Genomic DNA, 11,268 nt, shown 5'->3' on the forward strand with positions numbered 1-11,268 from the left:
CGAGTAGCTGGAAATGATTACAGACATAGGGCAAAACTTATCGCCTCCCACCCACCCCCCCACCCCCCAACCCCACCCCCACCCTCCTCCACACCCCCTCCATTCCACACTGGGTTGTTAACAAATATGTGAGATTTCTAATCTATTGTCCGTATTGTCTTGACTTTTGAGCAACAAAAAGTGAAATGGTCAGGGCCCATCACACAAGTCGTCTCCAAAGTCAAAAGGAGTCGAAGTGAAGATGAAACACATTGAAAACATTTGGCCACTAGTTGTTAAACTTGAATTTTCAAAGTCTTCAGACTGTAAGGACAGAGGGAAGACAGATGGAGGTATGGAACTTCACACTTCTGCTCTGGAGCAATTCCGTTATGGCTTACAAAGTGGTATTCTCTACCGGGGCAGCTAATTTAAGAATATTTTTGTGCTAGCTTACCGCCTTTCCAGCCTCCCCTCCACTGGAAGGAAGGTAAAAACCCAATTAATGAGTTGTAAAGCTGTCGGCATGTGTGCGGCTGAAATCCTCAGTGTGCAAATAAGATAGTTATTAAATCTAAACTAAAATGTTAATGTAGGAACACAATGCTAGCTAGGCAGTGTGCTGTATTAATTATGAAACTATAATGAGTCCAAGGGATGTTCTGATGATGAATTAGCTACAGCAGAAGCGACTGAAGAATTAATTAAAATCCCTTCCTTAGAATGGATGGTGTTGGACAGCAAAAATAGATATGAAGAATGCTATAGTTTAAAAGCGCCACAAGTTCACACAAGTGTTTCTGCTGTTTGACATGGTGGGAATATTTTACTATTTTAACTGTAACTAGCAATCTGTTAGGTAATGTCGATGACTATGGATGCAGAATTGGTTTTAGTGTGGACTGAAGTTTCACCTTTGGGACCTCTGAGTTTAGTTCCTTCCTTGACGGGATGAAAGTCTCAGCGGGCTGTAAGGTATCTATATTAAATGATTTTGGACTGATTAAGCCCAGTTTCCAGTTGCTGTGGTTCCACAGCATGAGTTGCTCATAATTCGGCACTAACTGGCAGTTTGGTATTATCATAAAGATGGTTGGCATGGGATATGGAAATATCCCATGCAGTGAAGATTAGTTTTCTAAAGTTGGCGTTTGTCTACATTGTAACAGCGATGACACATCAAAGTATTTGATTGGCTCTGCGTTAGTTTGGGATATCCTGAGGATGCTTTCTTTCTGTTAAGGCACATTGTTGGGAGAGTTGAGGGAATTTTAATCTGTACCTGAACTTCAAGTGGTGCTGAATGCCACAAGTAGAAAAGTGCTCCCATCCCGGCACTGACCCTTTTAATTAATGAGCACAATGAAGTAAGAACCAATATTAACTAAACTTAGAATCAGTTAAAAAGCATCAGATTAAATCTCTGGGTTGAGGAATGTTTGCCTTTCGTGGGTGTAGGTTCCTCGTCTTTGAGAGCCAAGTATACTTGACATTGTGTGGGTTGTCCTGAGCAGAAAAAACTAGTGATAGGCAGGGAGGTGGTGGCCAGTGCTCAAGTGACATCTCATAAACACCCATGGGAGAGTGGAGAGAAAGTGAAAGAACGGACACCCAGGAAGATATCAGAGATCACAGTAGTCCTATTCAGTGTACAGCTAAGATGTGATGTATCATTTGTCTATCTTGCTTATTCTGGTAAGGTTATTTAATTTCTTTAAACACTACACCCAAATCTTCTGCACATTCCTGCTGGTCTGTCCCCCTTTCAGCCCCACGGCCCTCAAAAACCTCTTGCTCCTCTCCAACTCTGGCCTCTTACCAATTTCCCTCATCCCAGCATTTGTAGCTTTCTAGACCCTGAGCTCTAAAATTTCCTCCTTAAATCTCTCCAGCTCTGCCTGTCCTCCTTTAAGGCCTGTTTTAAAACCTACAGATTTGACCAAGCTTTTTTGTTGTTGCCTGTCCAAATGTTTCCTTATTTGGTTTGGTTTCAATTTTCATCTGATCATGGTCCTGTGAAGCACCTTGGGGTGTTTTATTACTCACTAAAAGCACGATATTAATGCAATTGGTTGTAACGGTCACAAAGAAAATTATCATTGCAAAAACTGAATTACTAGGAGGTACCTTCATGGCTTCAGTTAAATTAATACATACCAGCTGGGTGGGCATTTGGATATTTAAATTGGTTCAAAATTATTTTTTCTGGACAGCATGATATTTCGAATAATACAGGTGATGGAAAATTCATCACAATTCATCAGGACCTAGGCAGGGAAAAATCACTATTGGCAGGATTTTCCCTTCATCGGGTGGGCTCAGCAGGCAGGCCCAATTAATGGCCAGCCAGCGCGAAACATGTGCTAAGACCCTTTCGCTGCCAGGGTGGGGGCGGGAGGAGGGTGAGCGCTGAAGTCTGCACATGCATGGGTGTGCGCTCACTGAAAGCTTCCTGAAGGCACAGAGCTGCCTCAGGGAACTGAAGAATTTCAAAATGAAAAATAAAGATTTTACAAATGATATAAACATGTCCCCACATGTGACTCAGTCACTTGAAGAGGGACATGTTAAAAATGATTTTTTTTTTTAAATTTTATTTTATTTTTTAATTTACTGCTAGGAACTTCATCCCACCCATGGATGAGGTTTCCTAAAAACTGCAAAGGCTGCCTGGCCTATTTGCCCACCCACCAACTGTAAGGTTGGGCAGGCAGTGAAAAACAGCTTTCAATTACTTGATTAAGGGCCTTAAAAGGCGTCTTAATTGTTGGCGGGCCCACTGACAACTCTCATGCACACCCGCCAACCGAAATACCGGGTGAGTGCGCAACGACATTGGGACGCATGCCTGACATCATCACGCACTATTTTACTCCCGATCAGGTCGGGCGCACACCCGCCTGCAGGATGATAAATTCTGCCCTATGTCTATAATCATTTCCAGCTACTCGCTGTTCATGAATTTTGTTCTAAACCTCACTTCAGAACAGGGGAATGAAAATTAAATGGTATTCATTTTACCCGGCTGTTTACCATTTGTGACCTGCTTGGAAAGTAAAGTTTAAACTCTGTGCCAAAACATTATAATTATGTAATGACTTGCTAATGACTTTGGAATGTTCTGTAGTTCCTGAGTCACGACAGACACATCACGAATTTGCAGAGGACTGTTCCACTTGAATTCAGATTGTGCTTGGATTGGCATTTCCATAAGCTAGGGAAGAATAGCCAATTTGTAGTATTTTTGCCTTGCCTATTTAATTAGCAATTCAATATAAACAATCAAAATTCTGGATAAATGCATTGATTCAATCCCGAATTGATACGTGAAAGGGCTTAAACTTTGAAATCACATTTCAGTCTCAAAGTGCAATTAGGGAGTGCATTTGGGTGTGTTGTGCTGAGTACCAAAAATAGATCATTAGGAAAGATTTTACCACTGGTAAGGACATTTACACGTTTTAAGAAAATGGAAAATTAGTTAATTGCAATACAATAGTAATATGGGGCCCAGCATGGTCATTGTCCATTGATATTGTCCAACATCATTGTCATTCATTATCCAGGGAAATTTCTTGTGAAATTATAACATTTGAAATAAATACTTCTAATTTCACCTACATCAAGGAATAACTTACTCAGCATACCAGAAGTCATAATAGAGTGTCATTGGGAAGTGTCCAACATGTTTTTTTTTGTATTTTACAAAGGCTCGCTTCCTTACAATGTAAATAGAGACAGGAAAGGAAGACTTGCATTTATATAGCACCTTTTGTGACCTCATGACATCCCAAATTGCCATACAGCCAATTAAGTGCTTTTGAAGTGTAATCATCACAGAATAATAACACAGGAGGCTATTTGGCCCATTGTGTTTTTGTGTCAACTCTCTGAAAGAGTTACCAATTAATCTCACTACCCCGCTCTTTCCTTATAGCACTGCTAATCTTCCCCTGTTGAAAGTTGCTATTGAATGAGTTTCCGCCATTCCTTCTGGCTATAGACTCTAGATCATATAACATACTTACCAGAAACAAAATTCTCTAGAGGACTGTGTTCAAGCACCAAATTTGAGGATGGACGTTAGGGCATTAGAAAAAGTACAGAGGAGAATCACAAGAATGTTTCCAGGGAAAAAGAACTGAAGTGGTGAGGATAGAATAGAGAGGGTGAGGCTGTTTTCCTTGGAGAAAGGAGGGCTGAGGGGAGACTTGATGGAGGCAATCAGGATCCTGAGGGGTATGGACAGGGTTAAAAGTGAGAAACTGTTCCCACTCAAGAGAGCATCAAGAACTAAAGGGCACAGATTCAAGATAATTGGCAAAATGAGTAAAAGTGATGTGAGGAAATACTTTTTTGCACAGAGGGTGGTTGGAGTACGAAACAAACATCCTGAGAAGGTGGTGGATGCAGGTTCGATTGAGGTATTCAAAAGGGAATTGGATTGCTATCTGAAAAGAAAGAGTGTGCAGGGTTACAGGAATAAGACAGGGGAATGGGACTAAGTAGAATGCTCTTTCAGAGAGCTATTGCAGACTCGATAGGCTGAATGGCCTCCTTCTGCACTGTAAATATTCTGTGATGCCAAGAGGGTCAGGCTAAAAGTCTCACCTCCATTTGCTGAATCACAGCCTGCCTCCTTTCTCTAACTTTTGGAGATCAGTGTGAGGGCCCCTCTTAACCCTCACCCTCCTATCACTCCCCTCGTCCCTACCCCTCCCTTCAACACTCATGCCCCACTCATCCCTATACATCCCATCAATCCCCATACCCCCACAAAACCCCAACCCACTCACCAGGTGTCCACTATTAGCAGAGCTCATGAGTCCTATAACATTTGGAAGTAGTTGAAAAGCTCATAAATCTGTCAAAATAAACAAACTTTGCTTGAATAGCCTCTTGTAAACCCAATATCCTCTTTGAAAAGCTCATAGATTTATTAGCCTTAACAAGCATTACCTGAATTGCCACTGAAAAAACACACTCATCTTCAAACAGCTCATAAATCTGTCAAAATGAACAAGCTCACATTCCTCTGGATAGCTGTGTCAACAAACCCTGATGAGCAGAATCCATTAATGGTTTTAAGGGCAGTCAAGCATTCATAATTACTGAACAAGTGTGCCAACAAATCATCCTGAGCAAATTCCATTACAGCCTTTGAACACAGTCAAGAGTTCAGCCATTTGTCAAAGCTTTGAAAAAGCCAGATAGATGGCTGAGCAAAACTTCAAAGATTTCCCCAATGGGAAACAAGTTTGGGATCAATTGTACAGCATTTCATAATGATTAATTGTAGTGTGCCCTGAAGATGAATACCCTGGCGTGACATGTTTACATAGCCAGTTACTATTATAAGCGTGGATGGAGCAATTTATTCTTGAGCAATTCAATATCAATTTATTCCAGAAATATAAAAACAAAGATCGAATATATGCCTTTAAAAATGGACATGGAAATGAAGACTATGTTTGCAAGTACTGGTGTAATTACTCATCACTTCTTCCCATGCTCTAACCAGGTTCATCAGAGGACTGTAATTGGTGCAATGTCATGAGAGATTATCTATGTACATGCACCTTCACTCACTCACTCTCTAACTTAGTTGGCAAGACTTACTTTGGGACTCATCAATGACATTAGCATATTAAATGGTTTAATGTATTTGCTAAATGCTGCCTTTTTGAGAAATAACTTGTATGGGAATACCACACATTTATTTTATGTATAATAGGTCCCACCTTCTCACCAAAAGTATTGGAATCAAAATGAAATCATTGCCTTGAAATCATGTCCCTGGCAATGACAGCGCGGGAAGCAATCGGGAGAACCTAATATATGATCATTTAGAGTGCAATACTTCTGCCTAGTCTGATTTATTGGTTGTACACATGGCAGATGCCACCTAAATATTCTGTTACTCAAAGTATTTTTAATTGGTAATCCTTGTTCAATTAAAATTTTATTATCAAGTCTAGTTTATTCCAAAAATCAAGCACTGCTGCCAAGGGATCCTTTTAATTTTTTTAACTCTATTCCATTTAGTTTTACATGGACATGAACAGGGGAAATTAGATACCCCCTATCCCCATTCCCCTCCAGTTGTGACAATGCATCAGATACAGGCAAATCGTAGGTAGTACCTTACAAAGCAGGGGAACATGATTGGAGTGTATGGGAAGAGTTAAATATTTTTAAAACTCAGTGGAGTCAGTTAGGACCAGAAAGCCAGAAACAAAAATTCAGTCAGGATTGGACAAAAACAAAGGGGCAACAAAAATTTAATAAAGGGGGAAGAGGTAACAGAAAGGACAGATGACAGTGAAAGAAATTAAACACAAGGTCACCCATAAAAATCAGACGGAATGAGAAGACTGGCAAATAAAAAATCTGCATAACAACGAAATACAGGATGGGAGCTAAGCAGTGAGAGCTCAAACAGTAAAAATGTGTAAAGGAGCAAATGTTACAGAACAAGTAGCAGAACACACTGGAAATGTTTACTAGGAATTGGAAATATACAGTGGTAAGTGAGACCGAGGGCCCGGACTTGGTGGGAAAATTTTCAAGAATTCAAGCTGATAGCATATGTGGGAAGCTGCGTGAAAAATCATACAGCAGCAATAAGAACAAGTAGCATCAAAATAGGTAGAAGGGAGTTTAATAAAGTTGTACGTTCAAGAACAAAATTGCAATCAGTGTAGGAAGTGGGGGAAATGTTGCTATAATTGAAACAAAGCTGACAGTAAAGTAACCATTTATTCTGAAGGGGGAGGATTAAAACCTAGAAATAAAATGTTGGTATCAGTAAAAGTGAGCACGACGCTCTTGGATTGTTGTAAGACTCCACCTGGCTTACTATTGTCCTTTAGGGAAGGAAACCTGTCGTCCTTACCCAGTCTGACCCGGATGTGGGACTTTAATCCTACAGTAGCCTAGTTGACTCCCAACTTTCCCTTGGAGAAAGCCACTCGGCTCAGGACAACTTGGGGGCTGGCAATTAACGTCGGCCTTTCCGACCCACATCCCAAGAATGAATAAAATATTTAGCAAAGGATGCAGAGAAGCATGAGACACAACTAACCAAAATATCATTGAGCTCGTTCATGTTATCCCAGCAAAGATAGAAGTTTTAGGAGAGAGATTCGTCAGCCAAAAAGCTTGGGGAGAAGAGTCTAGGACAGACAATCATCAGGAACTGTGCTGAGAGTAATCAAACGAATTTAATTCCGGGTTGTAGCAGATAGAAAGAGGCTTGTCCCACCAGCCTGGGCCGAATTCAAAGCCAGATGTTGAAAGGCAATCCTTTGACTCACAAGACCGCTCAATCCCCCAAACATTTACAATTTTCTAACACTTATATTCAGTATCCATACACAACTATGCATTGCCATAAATTGTGACCAGATACTGAAAAGTGAAGCAGGATTGTGAAAAAAGTGCATAGACGATTTCAATTTGCCAACTGCAATAATATCAAATTTGCTCTGTATGGCCCACCCTCCGCATTTGGACACAACTATGAGACGATGCGTAATCGTAGCTGCAACTGCAGGCGTCTACCAATAGTTGGAGCTTCAGAAGTTGCAGGTCTCACATGTATCTGCGCCTCCAGGCAAATTCATTTTGTCAAGGCGTCTGATGGGCAAGATCTGCCAGGTGAACTCCACACACTGAAGGACACTCAGTAGCTGGTAAATGTACTTGGGGTGTAGCAGAGTCTTTTAGAACGTAAAACTCCCAGGTTGGATCCGTGGTTTCTGCTGTTAGCTGATTTCAGCTTCAGCAGGTACTATAGTTAGCCTCTGTGCCAAGGTGGGAGGGAAATTAACCAGGGATCCTGCTCCTTATCAATATCCAGTAGCCCCTGCTAAAAATATAGGTAGGTTGACAGTGAGGACACGATCAGTTTGGGCTGAGATGCCACCTTCTCTCCCCCTGTGGCCCTACAGTGTCTAGTTCCACACGAGTAACTTGTTTTCAGCCAGATATCAATCAGACGGCTGTCTGTACCTATGGAACAATATCCAACATCAGTCCCCTAATTTCATGAAATTATGTCTGACATGAGCCTCATTTTCAAGAGAGCTTGGGGGTGGTTTGGAGACTAATTGAAAACGTTGAAAGACGGACAAATAACGCAGTAAATTACATGATGTTGTAAAGATCGCTAACTTGAACAGATATATAGATACTACAATATTATTCTTAGACATGTACAGCTTCCACACACACTCCCCACCGACACAGACCCACAGCATAAAAAAATCTTCCCCCACACCCCGATGAAGAAATTATTTCACGTCTTCCAATCTCTCAAGCCTGACATTCACATATAAATTCAAATGTATGAGTTTCCGTCAATATAGATAAAGATTTGGCTACGAGTAAGGTGTGGAATGTATTCCGTATTCTAATTCAATCACTAGAACAACTTCCTCCCACCTCCCTTCCACCCTCTCCCCTTCTAAAGAACTTAAAAACTGTGAAGGAGCTAGGGTACATTTCTGTGTTAATTCAACATTGCTAACAGAGCTCCTGTTGTGTAGTTTCTGTCGGTCCCCAGTAACCACGGGGTGGACGCGATCTTCTCCGACACGTCAGATCAATATATCAATACGTTGGTGTGACACTACCCTTGATAAGTTACAGAACAAATATCGCCAGCTCCTCTCCTAAAAAACACACACAAAATTTGCACATCTCTGATGCAAAATCGCGCGTCCGAACAAGTGTCCAAATACCATCAGATCAGTAGCTTCCAAAGTTTTTAAAAGGGAAACTTCAAACAACTTCGCTCGCAATGCAGTCAATACATGTTCTCAGGTCTAAGCAATATTTCGGAAAATATTTTGAACTTAACTTACTATTATAATTAGAAATACCGTCACAGTTTTTAACTAGGTTGCAGCACGACAAACCCAGTCCATTGACATATTTCAGAGTAACTAAACAAACAACTGCAAATTTTCTTTTCACTTGCAGCTGTCATGCTGAAGTTCTACTTCCAGCCAGATTTCAGTACAGTAGCCCTAGTGTGAGGCTAGTTATTATTAGTTTGTTTATTTATTTAGTCAATGCATTTACAATCAGGGAGCTCACCGCGTCCGTAGGCTAGGTGCAGCTTCAGCGCTCGACCATTCTTGAGCACAGCGATGTGCAGGTATGTGAACCAGATGCCGAAGGTGAGCAGGACGACCAGCAGCAGCAGTTTGAACTGTTTGCGGATCTTCTTGAGGGGGAAGCGCCACATCCTTTCAGTGTGGGAGCAGCCGCCGCCGAGAGCCCATCTCTCTCTGCACTGCCAGTGGGGAGGACGAGGAGGAGAGAGAGAGGCACACACAAAGAGAGCGAGAGAGGGAGAGCCAGACACCGCCAATAGCACCGACAGATCTCCCCCTGCGCACCCACACACCCCTCACAGCTGCCGCCACATCTTCAAAGCGATGCCCGCCCCGTTTATTCAGTCAAAAGACAGATGGGCTAGTCATTTAACAAGCCGGACTGCATGCTCCCTATCTGGGTATACGGGCGACTTGCCAGTCCCGCTGCCTCTCCAGTGTCAGCCGCACGCTGAAGGAGCGGCTTGCACAAGCTCACAGTCTCCCCTGCCGCACGGCCCGGGCAGCGGCGGACTCCCCGCCACCGCTCAACCAAACCCGGATAAGGCGCCGGGCCAAGGGGAGAGCTGGGCTGCTCCGAGTCACGGTCCGGCCACAGCCAATCAAACGACGGGGATTCCCTATTGGCGGAAATATAGACCAATAGGAGAGGGAGGAAGGCAGGAGCTGTGGGTGTCATCAGGTTAGGTTGTAGTCGGCTCGCTCTCCATTTCAGCACCTATCAGATTGTACCATTGCACCAGATAGGGGGAGACAACTATCAGATATTTACTCAATTATCTGCATTGAAGGAGACTAACGGTTTAATTTTGAAATGATTTTATTGCAATTCTATTAATTTCATAATATTTTGAATTGTGCTCTAGTTTTTATTCTACTGGCATTTTATTTTATTCTTATTAAATAACTCCCCAATTCCTAGTATTGAAAGTACCAGGGTAAGTCCTAGGACAATGCAGCATTCATCAGGCAGAACCTTTACTCGGCGAGAAACTTTGGCTTTTGCAAATAAAACAAAACACCACCAAAATATGAAAGTTTACAAGTTAAAAGAAACACTAAAGTGTTTCTCCCTGCGGCACAATGTTTTTTTATGCTCGTTGCACGTTTATAGAACACGAATAGACATTTCACTTTTTAACCTATGGGATAGAATTTTTTAAAAATGCATTTATATAGCGCCTTTCACGATCGCAGGACGTCCCAAGGCTTCTTCCAGTCAATGAAGTACTTTTGAAGTGCAGTCATTCTTGTGATGTGACAAAAGCGACAACCAATTTTGCACACAACAAACTCCCACAAACAGCAATGTAAATAATGACCAAATGATCTCTTTTTGTGATGTTGCATGGGAGATAAATAGAGATGACCTCTTCTTCAAAATAATTCCAGAAGATATTTTATATGCACCCGAGAGAGAAGATGGGGCCTCCGGGTCTCATTTGACAGACGGTACTTCTGACAGATGGACCACTTCTGACTCCCTCAGTACTACATTGGAGTATCGGTCTAGTTTTTTTGTTCTCAAGTTCCGAAACCCACTAACTTTTGACTCAAAGACAAGAATGCTACCCACTAAGCATTTGCTGATATTTTTTAAAAAGTAAGATAAAAGCAAAATATTGCAGATGCTGGAAATCTGAAATAAAAACAGCAAATGCTGGAAAAGCTCAGCAGGTCTGACATCATCTGTGGTGAGAGAAACAGAGTTAATGCTTTGGGTCCACATGACTCTTCAGAGCTAAAGAGAAGTAGAAATGTGATGGAATTTATATTATAACCTATCACATTTTTACTTCTTTTTAGCTCTGAAGAAGTCATTCAGACTTGAAACATTAATTTTGTTTCTCTCCACAGAAGCCATCTGACCTGCTGAGTTTTTCCAGTGTTTGCATTTTTACTTTAAAAGAAACCTTTCTAAATGGCAACCAGGGTGGATGGGGCGGGGTGTAGGGAATGGCTGGCAAAGGGTGGGGAATGGGTGTTCGTATCATCCTCATGAAGCAGGGGTTAATTGGGTGGGGGAGGGGTGAAGATAGGAGAAAGGTCTGGGCAGCTGTAGATCATAACCGCCATAATAGGCCTCATTGCAACTGATACCAAGGTAGGTTTGTGCAAGATATGACCCATTTAATTGTGCATATCCACTTTTTAGAAATACAAAATG

General features: G+C 41.8%; 1 protein-coding gene across 1 annotated transcript in view; it reads right to left on the reverse strand.

Moving 5' to 3' along the window:
- LOC121282846 (N-acetyl-beta-glucosaminyl-glycoprotein 4-beta-N-acetylgalactosaminyltransferase 1-like) overlaps window positions 1-9,573 on the reverse strand; it is an 827,662-nt gene extending 818,089 nt beyond the window's left edge. The window contains exon 1 of the mRNA XM_041196659.1: window positions 9,082-9,573. Within this exon, the coding sequence (XP_041052593.1) occupies window positions 9,082-9,232 (151 nt within the window). The 5' untranslated portion in view covers window positions 9,233-9,573. The remainder of the gene's footprint in view (window positions 1-9,081) is intronic.
- Between the last annotated feature and the right edge of the window lie 1,695 nt (window positions 9,574-11,268).

Source organism: Carcharodon carcharias, chromosome 10 (assembly GCF_017639515.1).
Source record: "Carcharodon carcharias isolate sCarCar2 chromosome 10, sCarCar2.pri, whole genome shotgun sequence".
Taxonomy (NCBI): Eukaryota; Metazoa; Chordata; class Chondrichthyes; order Lamniformes; family Lamnidae; genus Carcharodon; species Carcharodon carcharias.